Source organism: Nelumbo lutea, chromosome 5 (assembly GCF_056320005.1).
Source record: "Nelumbo lutea isolate HS-2025 chromosome 5, American lotus-T2T, whole genome shotgun sequence".
NCBI lineage: Eukaryota > Viridiplantae > Streptophyta > Magnoliopsida > Proteales > Nelumbonaceae > Nelumbo > Nelumbo lutea.
In genome coordinates, this window is record NC_142688.1 from 6,998,624 (window position 1) to 7,017,691 (window position 19,068).

Below are 19,068 nucleotides of genomic sequence, written 5' to 3' on the forward strand. Positions count from 1 at the left end.
GACTGCCGCGAAATGTTTTCTTTTCCCGAACAACTACAAGTTGCTTCTGTTCGACCTCAAATAACCGGCGATTCAGAGCTCCGGTCAAAGATCCGACCGTTCAGATTGAAGAAAAATGAGTTATCCACTTACTATCCAAATTTCTGCTCGATCGGAAGGTGAATCGGAAAGTTCCGGCCGTTTGATGAACTCTGCACACTGAGAAATCTGCACAGTATTTCGATTTCTCTCTTTTCCTCTCTCTTCAACACGCCGCGTGCAAAAGAAAATCTAACCCTAGTTTTTGTTTTTCTTTTTTTTTTTTTTTTGAAAAAAACAGTTGGCTGAAGGAGAGTGGGCTATAATATGGGTCAATATCCCATAATGGGCTGGGCCCAACACTCTGCCCACAAAAATAATCAATCAAGTAGAGAAGTGTCAAAAAATTCTTGGTGGGATGGAGAAAATCCAAAAAAGAATCAACAGAGAAGGAAAAGTATAGACAGGTCCAATGCAGATTTCTGATTTCCACCCACACTGTCATTCACACAAAAATCAATCCATACATACTATTGCGTGGGATAAATTATGTTAAACCAAAATATGAGGGAGGAATGGGATTTAGGAAGATGGGGGCTTTCAATAAAGCCATACGTTTGTGAAACAAATATAGAGGTTGTTAACTGATGACAAAGGGCTCTGGTCTAAAGTAATAAAGAAGAAGAATATAATGGAGCAAATAAAGAAAAAAATCGCATGACTCAACTTGGTGGAAAAAAGTAGAAGAATATAATGGAGCAAATAAAGAATAACTTAATGTGGCAGTTGAAAGATGGAAGGAAGATCCACATACTAAGACCCATGGAAACACACTTTCCAGGATGGTCACCCCAACTTAGGGAGAAAATGACAATCCAACCACACATTACTACTGTCCACAGAAAACTCAGTTAATCATATATAACCTAATTGACAAGATCATCCCAAATTCCTCATGACACTCTCAAATCCCAAGCCTGCAAGCTCGGTTCATAGTGAAAGTTTTTCTCTTTTTTTTTGTACTCAAACTTTACATCAATGAAATATAAGCATTTTGACTCTGTGCAAAACTTTCTCAGTGTAACAACTCCTGGACCGGTGAACTAAACCAAATAGGAGTAAAAATATGTAGGTTACTCTGAATTGTCAAGCTAACGAGCTGGACTATGAGTAGGAATAACTGAAGTAAATTTTTTCCAAGTGTAGGTCACCCCGAACTGCCAAGCTAACGAGCTAGACTACGAGTAGGGGTAACTTCGCATATTGTATGCCGAGGTGGGCAGACATTGTAGGGTATATACCCAACCTGTCTGCACATGGGCTACTCGCTTACGTGTGGGTTATCACTTAGTGTCAACCCATCGGGCCTGACCTCAAATGGGATCAACCTGTTGTTATATGCCGAGGTGGGCTAGACATAGTAGGGTTTGTACCCAAGCTGTCTATGCCTTGAGCATGAAAACTGATTTGCTTATGCCGAAGAGGCGATTAGGACTTATCTGCCTATGCCGAAGAGGCGACTTGGACTTATCCGCCCATGCCGAAGAGGCGATTGGGACTTATCCGCGCATTCCAAAGAGGCGACTGGGACTTATCGTAGTGTCGATGTCTTATATCAGCTCGGCATCATGGCCCTTGGGCTTTTGGGAGTGACCCACAATCCTCTCTCCAACTCAGTGATCACAAGTAGTATCTTCTTAGGTTGCCGATGTTCTACGCTCGAGGTATTTGCTTCCCTTCCAAAGTCTCGAGCTCATACGTACCTTCCCCATATACCCATCTTACTCGGTACGAACCTTCCATGCTAGGTCTCGTACTTCTTCCACCAGGTCTAGGTTAGAACGGAGCTCGTCATCATTCGTCTCTTCTTCGTAGGCCTCCAAGCGTAGTGTAAGCACCCCGATCTCTGTTGGGATCATTGCTTCCGTGTCGTAAGTGAGGTTGAAGAGAGTCTTACCTATGGCAGTTCTAATAGTAGTCCGGTAGGCCCAGAGCACACAGGGCAGTTCGTCTACCCACAATCCTTTGGCTTGAGCTAGGTGGGCTTTTAATCCACGAAGTATAGCTCTGTTGGTGACTTTTGCTTGCTCGTTTGCCTAGGGTTGTGCCACTGATGTGAAATTTTGCTGAATTTCCATTTCAGCACACCAATTCTAAAATTTTATATCCTTGAATTGCTTCCCGTTGTCGGAGATGAGTACTCGAGGTAGCCCGAAGCAACACACTATGTTCTTCCAAAAGAAGTTTTGTACGTTGCAGGTTGTGATTGTTTTTAGAGGTTCAACTTCCACCCACGTCGTGAAATTGTCTACTGCCATGACCAAAAACTTCCTCTGTCCTGTCGCTCGCGGGAATGGGCCAAGTATGTCGATTCCCCACTATGCGAAGGGCCATGGGATGGGGAGGTATTTCAGGTCGGCAACAGGTTGGTGGTGGATGTTAGCGTGCCTCCGACACTTATCGCACTTCTTGACGAGCTCGAGTGCGTCTGCCTTCATCGTGGGCCAGTAGTAGCCCTATCGTAATGCCTTCTAGGCGAGAGCCCTGCCCCCAAGTGCCCGTCGCACAAGCCTTCATGGGTGTCGTGGAGAACAAACTCAGCCTCTGAAGGTCGCAAACAGTGCAAGTGGGGGAGCGTGAAGGATCTCCTGTATAGCTGTCCGTCTATAATGACGTACTTAGCCGACTGGCACTCTACCCTTCGAGCTGCATTGCGTTCGGTAGGGAGGGTCCCGTGAAGCAGATAACTCATGAGTGGATCAATCCAGCTCGACTCTACTTGTGCTACAGGAGTGACCTCTCTTGCCCCCCAAGAATGCCACGTCGAGGTAAGCCCTCTATGTACACGGTCCAGATGGTGCTGCTGCTTGTACTGGGTAATGGAGACAAGGCATCGGCCTCAGCGTTCTTGGATCTCAGGATCTGTCTGATGAAGTAAGAGATGAAGCCGCGCGTGATTTCCCTGAGTTTGGTTAAATAGGCAGCCATGGTGGGGTCGCGGGCTTCATACTCGCTGCTGACTTGGTTGACCATGAGTTGAGAGTTGCTGCATATGACGAGGTGCTTAGCTTTAATTTCCTTTGCTAGAGTGAGCCCGCCAACCAATGCTTCGTACTCTACTTCGTTGTTCGATGCTGGGAACCTGAACCGGAGTGCGTATTCTAGCTTCACCCCGCTTGGACCGTATAGAATTATTCCCACACCACTTCCTTGTGGGTTGGATGAGCTGTCAACGTGGAGGATCCAGGGCTCCTCGTCCCAGGTTGGACCAGATCTAACCGGGATTGGTGCCACACTGGTTAAAGCTTCCACCATGTGCTCGAGCTTAGCCAACTCAGGATTTGTGGTACTGAACGTACATTCTGCCATGAATTCGACTAAGGCTTGGGCTTTAATTGCCGTTCGAGGTTCGTATTGGATGTTGTACTCACTGAGTTCGATAGCCCACTTCGCCAATCTGCCAGACACCTCGGGCTTGAGTAGGATTTGTCTCAGGGGCTTGTTGGTGAGGACGGAGATGGTGTGGGCTTGGAAGTACGGACGAAGATTGTGAGCTATTATAACTAGCGCGTACGCCAGTTTCTCGGTCTCTGGGTACGTTGTTTCAGCATCCTGCAAAACTTTGCTAACAAAGTAGATGGGTTGTTGGACCCTATCTACCTCTTTGATCAGTACCGAGTTGACCACCTCATCACTCGTTGAAGGCGAGCTGACATTCTGCAGTCCACTCAAAGTCTTTACTCTTTCTTATAGCTTTAATGTAAGGTAGGTAGCGATCTACCGATTTGGAGATAAAACAACTCAAAGTGTCTATCCGACCATTCAGCCTCTAAACCTCTTTTAGTTTGTGGGGAGGTCTCATATCTAAGATGGGCTTTATTTTTTTCGGGTTGGCTTCGGTGCCACGTCAGTTGACTATGTAGCCCAAAAATTTACCCAATGTGACCCCAAAGACACACTTGTTGGGATTCAATTTCTTATTATACTTTCGTAAAATTTCGAAAACACTTTGCAAATCGTCTAACAAAAATTTTGAAAATTGGGTCCTCACGACCATGTCATCTACATAACACTCAACTTTATTGCCGATTAACGACTCAAAAATCTTGTTTACAAGTCTTTCAAAAGTTGTCCCGACATTTTTTAATCCAAAGGGCATGACCTTGTAGCAATACAATCCGATCTCAATTATAAAGGTCGTTGTTTCTTCATCGATAGGGTCCATCTTGATCTGGTTGTAACCAGAGTAGGCATCTAGGAAGCACAACAACTCATGCCCTGAGGTCGCGTCCACTAGGCGATCGATCTCGGGCAGTGGGAAATAATCTTTTGGGTAGACTCTATTCAGGTTGGTATAATCGACGCACATGTGCCATTTACCATTGGCCTTTTTCACCAGAACTGGGTTAGCTACCCAGCCCGGGTAATGGACTTCCCTGATGAAGTCTGCCGCTAAGAGCTTCCCGACCTTTTCATCGACTATCCTCCAGCATTCTGGGGTGAGGTTGCGCTTTTTTTATCTAACTGGCCTGACTAAGGGATCGATATTTAGCTTGTGATTTAAAATTTTAGAGTCTATTCCGGGCATTTCTGTTGCGGACCAAGCAAATATATCTAAATTTTAAAGTAAAAAAGCTTACCAAATGAGAGCGAAGTGGCTCCTCGATCGAAGTGCTGATTTGGAGGGTCTTAGCTGGGTCATTGGTCGCTCGAGCTCGATGTCAGCCGCTAGCTTGGCTTTCCCCTTATGGGCGGATACATATCGCACAACCCCTACTCCATAGTCCGTAGGGAACTTCATTACTAGGTAGTAGGTAGATACTACTGCACATAGGGCGTGTGCAATGGGCCGACCTATTATGCCACGTGCCAACCTCTACAGGTACTGAAACTCGCCCTAGAGGTCTGACCTCCTCGCCGCCAAAGCCTACCAGTGGAGTATCTGTTGGCTTTAGGTCATTTTCCTGAAGTTGCAACTTGTCGAATGTGTCTTTGAATAATATGCCCGTCGAGTTGCTCGAGTCCACCAAGATGTGCTTGACTTCGAAGTTGTTTAGCCTCAGCTTTATCACCAGGATGTTAACGTGAGGATACTGGATCCCGCACGCGTCATCCTCCATGAAGTAAATCGGGTCTTCAAGTCGAGTTCACTTTGGCGGGTTCTGCTCCTCGCTTTTTAGATCCTGGATTGAAGTTCGTCCTGTTGCCGAAGTGCACCCTGCGATGATGGACCCACCAGTAATCATATTGATTACCACACGGATCGGTCTCTCTTCAAGAAATTACCATGGCGGCTGCTCGTTCTGCCTATTATTGGACTCGGGAGCATTCCTTATTTTGGTTTCCTGCTGGTCTGTTTGCCGATCTGCCTGGCTTCTTTCTTCTCTCTGTATGAAAATTTTCAGATGCCCACGATGGATGAGCTCCTCGATCTTGTCGCGGAGGTTCCTACAGTTTTGGTGGTGGGATCTCCCCTCAACCTAGGAGGCCACTTGACAAAGGAAGAGTCTTCGATGGTCATTAGGATTTCTCCTCACTTATCATTTAGGGGTGTGTAGTTCGTCCTTTCAATAGGTGGGGTCCTAGAGCGTTGACTTGACTCGCGAGATCATGAAGGAGATCGGCTCCCAAACATGTTTCTTCCCCTAGTCGGGGACTTACTCTTTCTTCTCTTATTCCCGTCATTACCTATCTTGTCACCATCTCTTTTTCTTTTCTCTGCTAGGTTGTTTATCTTTTGATTCATCTCTTCCTCAGTTTCGATGAACTGGTCGGCGAGATTGAGGATTTTTGTGATGTCTTTCAATTTTTTGGCCACCACATGCCATTTGAATTCTCTGTGAGTTATGCCCTTTTTGTCGTGAGTCTCATCGCTAGGTCTAGGTCAGGGATCTACAGGCAGGTGTCGTTGAACCGCTTGATTTAGCTCCTGATGGACTCCACTTCTCTTTGAACTACGTTAAGCAGACTTTCCTGCGACCTCGAGCGCTTCTTGCTGGTGATGAAGTGCAAGGTAAATAATTCCACGAATTGCGCCCAGCTCTTGATTGATCTTGGCGCGAGGTTCCGATACCAAGTCCGAGCTACTCTCTTGAAGGTGGTGGAGAAAGCTACACACATGTAGGACTTGTCAGCCCCAGCTTGGTACATATGGGACTGGAAGGAATCCACATGATCATTAGGATCCTAAGATCCATTATACTTATCCAAGGGATGCATCTTGAAGTCCTTGGGCATCGAGGTCGCCAAGAGCTCGGAAGATAGAGGGGACGACCCAGAGAGTAGAGGAGCGGTCTTTGGGGCTGACTATCGTGGATGAAGGGGCCTTGCCTTGAGTTCGTGCCTAGAACCCCAAACTGATTTCCTGTGAGCGATCCTTCTTGATGCGAACGCCGGGAAAGAGTGGCCCTGTTGGGCTGACTATCCCCGGACCTATTTCCGAGGTTGCCTTGTTAAGCAGGTGGAATGATCTAACCGTCTTTCCTCCCGCGAGGTGAGACTTGACTCTTGGGAGAAACTGGGACTTGGGAAGTCTCTTCGCCTCGGCGAGTGATGTTCTGGTTCGTGCGAGGTCGATTCTGGTTTTGCTTAGTCCCGGGGTGTCTGGGTGGAACCGGCTACTGGCTCTGCGGTAGTAGGGGGAATTGCTGTTGGTAGTGTTGGTAGAACATGTACTGTTGGAACTACAGTACCTGCTGCATTTGGACCTGGATGGCCCGCATGCAGTGCACCAGGTTGTTGAACTGAGGTTGTTCGACTCCGGGGGCAACCATAGATGGCTCAGCGAAGGTTGGACCTACCACTGGAGGGAGTGGGGTGTTCACCTGTGTGGTGTTTTGTGGCATGGTCAGTGTTGGGACTCCAGCTGTTGTAAGCGGTATGGTGAACTGGCCAATGCACACTGAAGGAAGCTGAGGTTGCCCCCTAGAGACAATTGATGTAGCGCGATCGGATTGCTCCCTGTTGGAGGGTGATCTAACTTCCAGTCGGACGGTGAGCTAAGTGAATCTACAAGAAAGGATCAGAGAACCCGGTGTGGCTAATTCGGTGAGGTCGTTTCGATGCTTAAGTTAGTAATCTGATGCAAGCTGAAGTGCTTCGATAGCTTAGAGAGCTAGAGAGATAGAGAGCAGAAAAATCACACGTACTTTGTGCCATCGGGGTTGGAGCCTTTATATAGTTCGGTCCTCGTGGGTTTTGCAGATCGGTTCCGGGATCTTCGTCATGATGGGATCCGTTTCCGCTTTAATTGGGAGATAACGCTACCAACTAATAAAGCTTATCAATTTTGCCCGAACCGGGCGAGGAGGAGATAAGGCTTTTCGTTACGTGGCGTGATCCCATGAGGTTCAGAGTCTGTTGGAGAGATTTTTGGGATCGTCACGTAGTGGTCCGGGTCGGTATCCCCGAGCTGATACCTTTTAGTTCCAAACTGGATTGAATGCCGAAGTGCCTTGGGGCCGAGGTGACCCTGTCCCAAGGTGACCTTGTCCCGAAGTGACCTTGTGCCGAGGTGGTTGAATATCTGAGCTCAATTGTTGCGAAGTAAGCATGTCAGGATGAGCTGTCATCTCTTAGTGAGGTCGTGTCCATGTGTCCCCTTTTTACTAGGTCGGGCCAAATCACCCTTCATCAGAAACCTTATAGGTAACCGATTCCGTTTTGTCCTAATTTCGATCCCTGGCAAAAAATCGTTGAATCAATCAATGACCCATTGACCCAGGCGATCGAACTATTGACCAATTCAATGGTTTTTGTCATTTTTTATTGTGTTGTCAGAACATGCCATCTGTTTGAACCAAAGAGTTGAACCGTTGACCTAAAAACCGGTGGCCAAAACGGCTCCGTCTTCAGGTTGTATGAGTCACACGCTCGAATGACTGCTTAATGGACTTCACATACTCAATTTTTTGCTTGTAATTTTTTTGTCTGCATGGGTTGCCCGTTTTTTATTTTATTTTTTAATTGGGAACCATTCAGGAAACCAGTACCATTTTACAACAATCCCGACCCTTGGCCAAAAACCGTTGAATCGGTTAACGACCCATTGACCCGAGTGGTCAAACCGTTAACCCGTTAACCCATTCAATGGTTTTGGCAGTTTTTTTTTATTGTCAAAACAAGCCGTCTATTTGAATCATCAACCCGAAAACTGGTAGCCAGAATGTTTTCGTTCGAACTAGACGATTGAACCGTTGACCCGAAAACTGGTGGCTAGAAGGCTTTCGTAATTTTTGTTATCAGAACGGGTCATCCGTTTGAATTGGATAGTCGAATCGTTAGTTATGATAGTTTTAATAATATTATTTAGTTATTTTTAATATAACAATAAATATTAAATTTATGAATAGGATTTATTAACAATATTCATTAAATTAATAATTGCCAAAATTAAATTAAATTAGCGGTATTTATTAGTAATAGTCGGTAATTATAATATTTTATTAAATAATCCATAACAACACTTTTAATAACATTCTTAATTATTTTTAATATAACAATAATTACTAAATCTATTAACAGTATTTATTAATAACAATATTTATAATTTTAATTTAAAGAAAAATTAAAGTATAATCAGTATTTATTAATAACAATAATCACTAATTATTTATTTATTAAATTAATATAATAATCAGTAATTTTTTAATAGTATTTTTTTAATTACAGTATTTATAATTTTAAAGTATATATCTAGTTATTAACAATAATTATAATAACAGTAATTATTAATTATAACCACTAATTATATATTTATTAAATTGCTGTAATAATCAGTAATTACTGTTATTTATATGGCAGTAATTACCGGGTGCTCTCACATAATAATAATAATAATAATAATAATAATAATAATAATAATAATAATAATAATAATAATAATAATAATAATAATGATGATGATGATGATGATGATGATGATGATGAGGATGATGATAATGATGATGATGATGTTTTACTCATAATATAAATACATTATATAAAAGTACTAAAGGTTGATATTAAAAAAAAATATTAGAGGGGGCTAAATTTCATACCCAAAAGTACAGGGGAGGTGCCTATAATGTACCTTTAAAATAATTCATCAGATTTTGGGTCGTCCCTAAAGTTGTTGATCTAATCAATATCGTCTATCTACTTTTCCACTTGGTCCCAGTTAGGCCTCTTTTATACGATATTTTAAAAAACGACTCGGAATCATTCTAGACATCAGTTTTTGTATTCACTATCTGGTTTGAATGGATGTTTTGTTGACAAAATATTAAAAAATAATAATTAAAAAAAAACGGTAAAAAACTATTAAATAGATCTATTCATGAGTAAACGAATCATTAACCAATTCAACATTTTTGAGCAAAAAATGGATTTAAGGTAAAACAGAACTAATTGCCTAAACGGTTCCTACGCGGAATAATCCGGATCAACGACCAATTGAAAATATTGATTTTACACCTTGCAGACACGCAAACAAGTTGAGAAATTATAGGTTTATTTATTTATTTTTTAAATGGCTGATTTCCAAGTGGAAATCTTTTCAAGTTCTAATTCGTAGCCTGGCATATCCTAGTGAGCGAAATAACCACGAAGTTTCAGTGGAAAGCGTGCAAGATGTTTTAACAAATTCCTAGGTGCCTAAATTCAATCTATGTATGACTGAATTGATTAGCCCTCTCACCGTCTATTATGATGACTCCCGGAAGATCATACACCCAAAGAATATTAATCTCCAAGGCCAACAAGATTTGTTTTTATTAGACGGGTACCGCACTTGACACTTAGGCTGTTTTTTCCAAGCAACCAAAGTTTTCCCGGTTGGACGTATCTCTGCACCTAACCGACCCATGATTCCCCTCACGCAACATTCATGTTAGTCTCCCGATACATGCACGTGGTTTAATTTCTAGGTCAAACAGGGGATTAAGGAGGATTATGTTGTGGTCATCGTGATGGTTACCTTCTGGATCGATCGATGGATTGCAAGAATGAAGAGATGGAGATACAGAGGGGCTGCTTCCATGAAGTGAGCTTCGTTGGCCAAGATGGTCGACGGCGAAAATCCAAGATGCCCGTGGTCCGAGAACTGGTTCGTCAGGGGTTCAACAGCGTGCCGGAGAGCTTCCTAAGGATGCACCCAATACCCCCTGCAGCTGTGTCTAGCGATGATGTCTCAGCAGGGCCACCGTTTATCAACATGGCCAACTTACCGATGATAGGCTCCAAAGAAGAGATTCGAGTCCAAGAGCTAGCCAAGCTTGGTAGAGGAGCCAGTGAGTGGGGTTTGTTCCTGGTCACGAACCACGGCATCCCTTCATCTATTCTGCAGTCTGTAGAGGACGTTGTGAAGGGATTCTTTAGCCTGTCTTTCCAGGAGAAGAAGGGGAGTGTTGGATCGTATGCTAGTGTTGATAACATGGGTTACGGACGCAACTTTGTTAAATCGGACGACCAGCCGCTGGATTGGATAGACCGTCTTACTATGAGGGCTGCTCCTAAGAAGGACACAGAAGGGATCCATGTTTGGCCTCAAAAACCGGTTGGATTCAGGTCCTCTCTCTCTCTCTCTCTCTCTCTCTCTCTCTCTCTCTCGTAAATTCTAGTGTTAAAGAATAGAAAATTATTTCCCAATTTATATATGTTGCTCAGGGAACAACCCAGTAATCTGTGTTATGAGTGTGAAGTCCAAAAAGGACTGCCTATCTTATGTAAATTTCTCTGTCCACCCTACGCATAGAATAAATTTTTGTGGGAAAGTATTTTAATATTAAAAAGAAACAAAAACCCTCAACAGTGCAGAAACCTGCTACCTGCAGCAATTCTTTGCGTCGTAATGAAGATATTTTATCAGATTCTAGCTTGAAGAGAGCAAGCAGAGACAGAAGTTAAGACCTCTAGTACATATTTTACTTTTTACCAAGCGAAAAAGTACATATTTTTTGGGCAAAAGATAGTTTTTCATTTAGTTAAAATTTGAAGATTAAATCCCAGTCTTGAGTAGCAAAGCAAGCAGAAGTACCTAGTGTATGCGCCATATCATTATGTAACATAGTCAACTTGAGCTCGCTGTGCCCATCTGACTTCTAAGCTCATCTCTTGCAAAATATCTACTACTTCATTTGCTCAGCTTCCCTGCTGCATCCAGCAAAGTTAATTACCTACTGTCAACTGTCTTCTTCATTGTGGAACTGGTGGTTTTAGTTGTTTGTTGAAGAGATTATTGCTTGGAGTTATCTCCATAGTAGTCTCATTATTGTTATGAGCAGTGCAAATTTATACTGTTTAGTGCTTTTGTCCAACCTCTTGAGTTTTTGGTTTTGCCATTGGTTTATGGGTTTCTCAGAAAGAGTCAGCTGTCACTTGTTCTGGGTTGATGTAAGAAAATGGCATTTGTAGAACAAATGCTCGAAATCGAAATTTTCTCTTTCATTTGTACAGAGATTGTATACAACTTCTTGACTCTCTTTTGAAGCTTTTGCTTGATCTTTCTGGGTTGAAATTTCAAGCTTGAAATTAAACATAGACTTTTTGACTTTAAATAAGATAGAAAATGAAATGCGTTGGGATCAGGTGCAATTTTGCTTGAGTGAAGCAAGACACAGCAGATAGGTCGGCCCAGATTGGACATTTATTTAGTCCAGGTTTAGCCCTATGGTTATGTTCAGCCCAGTGTTTTCAAAGCCCGACCGGGAAAACCGGGAAAACATCCGTTTCACCCAAAACTACTTTTTGGGTAAAAACCGTTGATTTGGGTGATCGAACCACTGTTTCCAAAACCGGACCAGACCGGACAGTCAGACCAGAAACCAGGAATCAGTCACCTGACCGTTCTGTTTTTCTCCAAAACCGCTTTTTCCCCTAAAACTGTTGATTTTGGTCAGCAAACCATTGAACCGGCTGGTTAACCGTTCGAACCGTTTTCCAATTTTTAATTTTTTTATTTTTTTGTCAGAATGGGCCAGCATTTGGGTTGAACACCGTTCAAACCGGTTACTGGACCCCTGACCGGTTCGGTCACCAGTTTGTTTTTAAAAACCATGAATCAAACCATCGACCCGAACAACGGTTTTTGATCGTTTTTTGTTTTTATTTTTTTGTTAAAGCAGGCTGTCTGTTCAGTCTGAATGGTTAGACCATTCGACCCAGAAATCAGGCCCAAAAGGGTTACTTGTTCGGTCTGATTTTAAAAACCTTGATTCAGACAACAATTACTCTGTTTACTGTTGCTGAATGCTGAAAATAGATTCAAGGACAAAGGTAGTAGTACTGTTTCCTGAATCATAGGTTGTGCATATATCTATTAGGTAGAGTCCCACATTATGCGGTTTAATTGATTAATTGACCCTGCCAGATGTATTTTTAGAAAAGAAGTGGCAATAGTGTTTTCCGTATATCCTCTACTGAGAAGCTAGTGGGGGCTCAGTTAGCATATTCTCTGTTTATTAGCTGATAGGAATGTTAAACAGCTATCTCTTTTCTAAAATATATCAGAGGAGCTCACATGCTATTCTGGCAACTCTAATATGACATGTTGGTTTGTCCACAAGGCTACTAATTAATGATGTTTTTCTTCTTAATGTTCCTTGGGTTTCAGGGAAGAGTGGTGTTTTGATGCTTTACTTGTTGGTTGTTTTCTGTCATAGGGCTATTGTCCTGCTCTCTTTTTATTTGTTTGTCTCTATCTTATTAATTCAGTGATTAGGATATATTTTAATGGAGTTTTTAATAATTTTTCTTGTTTTATTTTTAAGAGTATTCCACTTTTTTGAATTAAAAAAATTGCAAAAATTTAGAAAAACAAAATCAGTATGGTCTTGTTACTTTAACAATATTTGAAACTAGATAAAAATGACAGTAGCAATTATATCTTCGGAAATATTTATCCGGATAAGTGCACTTATCAATGTTCATTTAATTCCTAAGTTATATAGTGACCATTTTATCTATAAAAAAAAGATAATTACTAAAGGGATAATATTGTCCCATTATGCATTAGTAATTTTTCACGCAGACAGGAAAGTCATTTACATAAGTCTTAGGAGGGTATTACTTACCTAGGTAACTGAACTGCTTACCAATTGTTCTTTTCTGTGAGACCCATTCATACTAAAACACAAATGTGGATTTAATTTTTTACCGCCGAACCCACCAACTTACCTGCCCCCATTTAGCGGAAAATGATAGTGTCATTTTGTTTGCAGTATAAATTTCATTTGCACCAAGTGTAAATGCATTTGAGTGCAAATTTTGGCTTATTTTTGCTTCAGATTTGACTTCATCTTATATGTTTGTGAGAAGTAAAATGGAATGACCTCCAAAATAAATGAAAGAGAAAAGCAGTAGGAGGGAAATTTGTCTAGGTTTTTAGGAATGAGGTAGGATGCAAGAAGATGTAGTCCCAATTTACTATGAGAAAGATTTGGGGAAGGAAGAAGGTGGTGCAAATTTTGCACCAGCTTTTGGGATGCAAAATTTAGCACTACCAGGGAGTGCAAAAGAGAGAAAAAAATAAAAAATTTGTATCAGGTAGGGATATATATCTTGTTTTGCATTGAAACAAAAAAAAAAAAAAGTAAAACTGAACCCGGTGCAACCGTATAAATTTTGCACCCAATCAAGATTTGCACTGCAACCAATCGCAGCCTTAGAACATATATATTGTTAAATTGCAATTCCGTAGTATATAGTCTTTTCCCACAATGCCTTGTTTCTACTGGAATCCTGATCTTGTATCAACTATCAGGTCATTCCTTTTCATGGGTAGAGTAGATGATCTTCTCTGAGCATGTCCATATCATCTTTCTCTCATTTGTTCATCCATTTCTCCTACAGAATTACCATTACCAGTGATTTGTCTTGATATCTCCATCTCTTCTGCACTCATTCTGGACATGTTGTTTTTAATCTTGTATGTAAAGATCATGTACTTAAGTTACATTTTTATGTTTAATTTGAAAAATGAAAGTGACTTTATAAAAGCTCCAAAAGCAATTTTCTGCTCTGATCGTTAACAAACATCCAAACGTGCTAATTTAATAGGCAATCTGGTAGTTAGACTTATTTCAAACGTCGGTCATGGTTCCTACATACAAGACAAGAGTGAGGTCTGGGAAGGCATCTCTTAATAGTGAATACAAGTAGAATACTTAAGGGATGTTTTACTTTTTTGGATTGTTAGAGGGGGAAGTTGGTCAATGGGATTTTGTTTTCCACTGATAAAGATACCCAAGTTTATTTTTTTTTAGATTTATGTAAGGTCCATGAAAAATTTATTTTCCCTGATAATTGGTACATTTATCTCTCATGTTGATTAATAATTTTTCCATACAAGAGAAAAGTTGTCAACATTTGAATGGGACAAAATTGCCCCTTTTAATAATAAATTGTTATGGATAAAGCAGACATTATTTTAATCTAAATAAATATTTCTCAAAAAACACTTACCCAGATAAATGCATTTAACCGGGTAAATAACATCCTGAAAAACAAATGAAAACATAGTATTTTCATTTGATTTTCCCTGCATGCAACAGGTAAATCATACTTTTGATTTGTTGCAGGCAAATAATGGAGAAGTTTGTAGAGGAAGCAAGAAAGCTCTGCGATGAGTTGCTTCAAGCATTAGCAGAAGCTCTGAGTCTGGAAAGGCACATCTTCCTCCAAAACTTCGAACCCACAGAAAGCGTGGTGAACATTAGAATCAACTACTACCCACCATGCCCAAGGCCAGACCGAGTACTAGGCATTACCCCACACACGGATGCCAGTGGGCTGACCCTCTTATTGCAATTCAACTCCACCACGGGAGGACTGGAAGCGCTCAAGGACAAGCAGTGGTTCAAAATACCTTGGGCTTATGACGCATTGCTTGTGAATGTAGGAGATTTGCTAGAAATAATGAGCAATGGAAGGGTAAAGAGCTCTTGGCACCGCGTTGTGACCCAGGCGGACAAAGAGATGATCTCGGTGGCACTCTTCTATAATCCGCCACTCCGATGCATGCTCGAGCCTGTAAGGGATCAGGACTCGGATAAGGAAGGCGAAGGATACAAGAAGGTGGTGGTGGAAGATTATCAAAAGCACTTTTACGACATTAGCCCAACAGAAGACAGACAAGCTATTTCCTTTGCCAAGGTCTGATCTATATATGCCATACTTAATTGCCCATATGTGTCTTTACTCTCTTTACATTAATTAATGGCTTTGTTGTCGTAATGAAAATTTATTCCTTTTCATTTTCTAGGTTGCTTATAGATGCTAATCTGTATCTAGTATCCACAGGCCGCCCAGGTTAAAACTTAAGAGCTATCGATGGGTCAGATCTGGTTTGGGACAGAATGTAACAGTCTTGTTAGAATTTTTATTAATTAGTGTGTGTGGGGGGGGGGGTGGTATTTGATCCAATTAGACCTGATAATACTTGTCATTTATAATTATCAATAATAATAACAACTTAAAACTTTATTTTGATAATATATAATCTTAACAAAACTGACTGTAAAACAGTATAATAAACTGCTTTTATGTCAATAAAAATAATAGGTGTTTTTAAGAAATTTATCACTTTCGACATAAAATTTAATAAAATTGTCAAAAAAAGATCTTTATATATTATTAATTATATGATTGATTAGAAACAATAAGATTAAGTCCTGACCCATTATTAATCGGGACAAAATTGTAAAACCAGAACTGATCGACATAATTGGATTGGTTGGTTTGGCTCTATTTGCAAGACTCTATCCATTGACGGCTCTAGCAAAGTTCATGATGTTGTAGGAATGAAAGGAGGTAATTAGGGTGTAACTCAAATATATTGCTGTCAGGAAATAAAAATGCAGGTATCTCAACAACAGAGACAGATTCAAAGAGCTGGAAAAAAAAAAGGAGAGAGAGAGAGAGGAGAATAACAGGAACTAAATGCCTACCATCTTTTTTTTTTTTTTGGATAAGTGAAATATAAATGCCTACTATCTTGAGACATTTAATTTGAAGGATCCAAACATTGACAAATGCCTTAATGACTTCAACCACAAACATATACATCTGAAAAAGCAAATGAGTGGGGGAGGGGGAGGGGCATGGGGGTGGATAGGGGACATGCAGGTGGGATCGAGACATGCAGAGCACGTTGCTGAACGGATTAATGGCCTGGTCGGAAATCTAGGTGCACATCCTTCTTTCGCAGAGAATTGAGAGGAAGATTCCTTCAGAGGTGATGGCCTCAGCCTCAAGCATGAAGAGAGTTAGTTAATGCAGTTTTATCTAAAATATTCTGGTTCCTTTCTAAAATCATTGTTGATTTGTTGTCCAAAATGCAGGCCCTAGAGACTCTGGGCTCTCCACTTGCATGGTTGTGTTGAGAGCTCTGTAACCAATAATATGCGCCCCCACGCTAATGTGGGGTGTTATTATTGGTTTACACAGCCCTTAATACAGCCATTAAGTTTTGCTAATACGAACTTTTTAGTGCTTTTTGTTTTGGCTCGGCTCAGGTTTCACAGCCCTTACCCCTTTCCTTAATTACTCTCAACTTCTTCCTCTTCAATATTTTCCTTCTTTGCAATTTGTTTCTCCTCTTGGATTTACGGTGTTGCATTGAACTGTTGATTGGATGGAGAAAATGGGTCCCACTTTTAAGACGATAACCTGGACCACGGGGCTTACATGGCTACATAAATCGTTTTTGCCGAAAATTCTAACCTCAACTAGAATTGGGAACTGGTCTGATTTGGGTTAAGTTCGATTTAAACTTTAAGGCTATGTTTGGTTTGAAGGAAAAAATAGGGAAATGCAAAAAAATCTATACAAGATTTATAAAGATTTCATTTCCTTTCCTTTCTTTTCCCTACATTTTCCTTTAAACAAAATATATTGTAATGAATATTTTAAAAATAGGACTGGACAAGAAACCATTTTAGGGACTGGTTTCTGGGTATGGTCTAATCATCTAGTTCAAATGGATGGTTTGTTCTGATTTAGAAAATTAAAATAAAAAAGGCCAAGAATCATATAGTTCGACTGCCCAAGTTGGTGAATCACTGACCAAATCAACAGGTTTTTCTTTTTTCTTTTTCTCTTTTTTTTTTTTCTCAAAAACGATTTTAAGGTAAAATGGAATCAGTTGGCTGACCAACTCCCAGCTCGTCTTGCCCAACTGTCGAAATTTCAAAACCATACTTTAAACTGTATCCAATCAGACTTGACTTCACCCGGGGAACCAAGCATACCCTATGAATGGAGTGGAGCGGGTTTACCGTTTATGTCGAGACAAAGTGGGGTGAGATAAAAATATAAAGTATAATATTAAGTAATTTTTTGTAGCTATTATACCTTTCGGGTACCGAAAAGATTGCAGTGGATAAACTATATTGCCAAAAAACACAATACTGGAAGGTTGTTGACCAATAAAAACCCCTAGTCAATTACTCAATTTTGATTAATATCACTTGATTAGTTTTCACTTCTTTTATACAAGATATTTTTGGTATCATAATCAAATTCTAAAGGTTCAGTTTGGAAGGAGTATAAAGGTAAATATATACAGTATAAATACATATAAAATAATACAAAATGTAAGATTTTACACTCTATATACTTGTATTTATCCTTCTTCCAAACTGAGCCAAAAGAACAAAAAAAAAAAGAGAACTTGAAGGTGGTCTCAATTGGCTCAATTGGTAAGATCTTTGGCTGGTCCTGGTTATAAACTCCTACTGTCTTTATAGCTGAATGTGGATACCCTTCATTGTTAGAAAAAATTCAATTCTCGAAATTCAACGAGTCTCATTGCCTGATTATGTGGCTTCACGGTACACTACTTCAGAATGAATTAAGGTCCCCTTTGTTTTTCATTTGGTCATTTATCTAGTAACTTGGATAAGTTAAATAACCCATGTTCTTTTGTTTTTCAGATAAATAAGATAATGATTATTTTAGTCATAAAAAAATCATTATTAATAGGGGCAATTTTGTTTCATTGTATGTTGAAAATGGATCACTTACCTGGATAAAAGATTTATAGGGGAAATAATTTTGACCCTATATCAAATTAAAAAAAAAAAATTGATATGTCTGATCAATGGGAACCAAAATTACATTGACGAACTTCCCCCACTCCTTCAAAATATGAAAAATGAATAGGACCTAAGGCTGTGTTTGGTTGCAATGTGAATAAATTTGCACTGATGCAAAACCATGGCAGTGCAAATGATTTGAGTGAAAATTCTGACCTATTTTTGTTTCAAATTTTAGCTTATTTTGTTTGATTTCAGTACAAATGAAGTAAATTAAGACATGAAACAAAATAAAGTAAAATCCAAAACAAAATTAAACAAGAAATTGCATTTTTTACATTTACACTCCCATGCATTTGTAATAGTGCAAATAAATTTTCACTGCAACCAAACACAGCCTAAGGCTCAGTTTGGAAGGAGTACAAATGCAAATACGTTGGGTGCAAAATCTTGTATTTTCTATTATTTTGTTTATTTTTGCATTGTACATATTTGTATTTGTACTCTTTCCAAACAGAGCCTAAATGCCCATTAGAGAGGCTGATGTGCAAAGGCGTGTGGCTATCGAAGGTGGGTCCTACATTAATAATCTATATGGCCATTTGGTTCAACCTCTTTTAAGGCTGTGTTTGGTAAGGTGCTTTTTCTAATGAAAAAAACACTTATTTGACAACATTGCTTGATTCACAATGGGTGCTTGCCAATAATAATAAAAAAAAAAGCAACAATAAAAGAAGAAAAAATAAAGGGGTGAGATTGAGCGGTGGGATTCAATATTCAGTCAATTTTTTAAGAAAAACAAAAAATAATAGAAACCAAACCTGATTGTAGCTCATCATCACTACAAATGGTGAGAAGTGAAAATGAAAATAAAAAGTGACGAAGAAAATGGGGTGATAGTTTAATTTAAAGTTGAATGGGACATTTTGGATATTAAAAACATTTTAAATGAACAAAAACGGGATGAAAAATAAGAAGCGCTTCTTAAAAACAGAAGAAGCTAGAAGTCCATTTACAACATTTTTTTTTACCAAGAATA

At 40.0% G+C, this 19,068-nt stretch overlaps 1 protein-coding gene across 2 annotated transcripts; it reads left to right on the top strand.

The window, feature by feature from the left end:
• Window positions 1–9,798: 9,798 nt before the first annotated feature.
• On the top strand, window positions 9,799–15,374 carry LOC148850067 (protein LATERAL BRANCHING OXIDOREDUCTASE 1-like). Of its 2 annotated transcripts, XM_088946522.1 has the most exons (3): window positions 9,799–10,563; window positions 14,574–15,147; window positions 15,257–15,374. In XM_088946522.1, the coding sequence occupies exons 1-3, from the start codon at window positions 9,989–9,991 to the stop codon at window positions 15,272–15,274; spliced, it is 1,167 nt and encodes a 388-aa protein (XP_088802648.1). In that variant the 5' UTR covers window positions 9,799–9,988; the 3' UTR covers window positions 15,275–15,374. The 2 variants fall into 2 exon arrangements, with proteins under 2 accessions (XP_088802648.1, XP_088802649.1); XM_088946523.1 differs by lacking the exon at window positions 15,257–15,374 and having other exon boundaries at window positions 9,800–10,563; window positions 14,574–15,248.
• The last annotated feature ends 3,694 nt before the right edge of the window (window positions 15,375–19,068 follow it).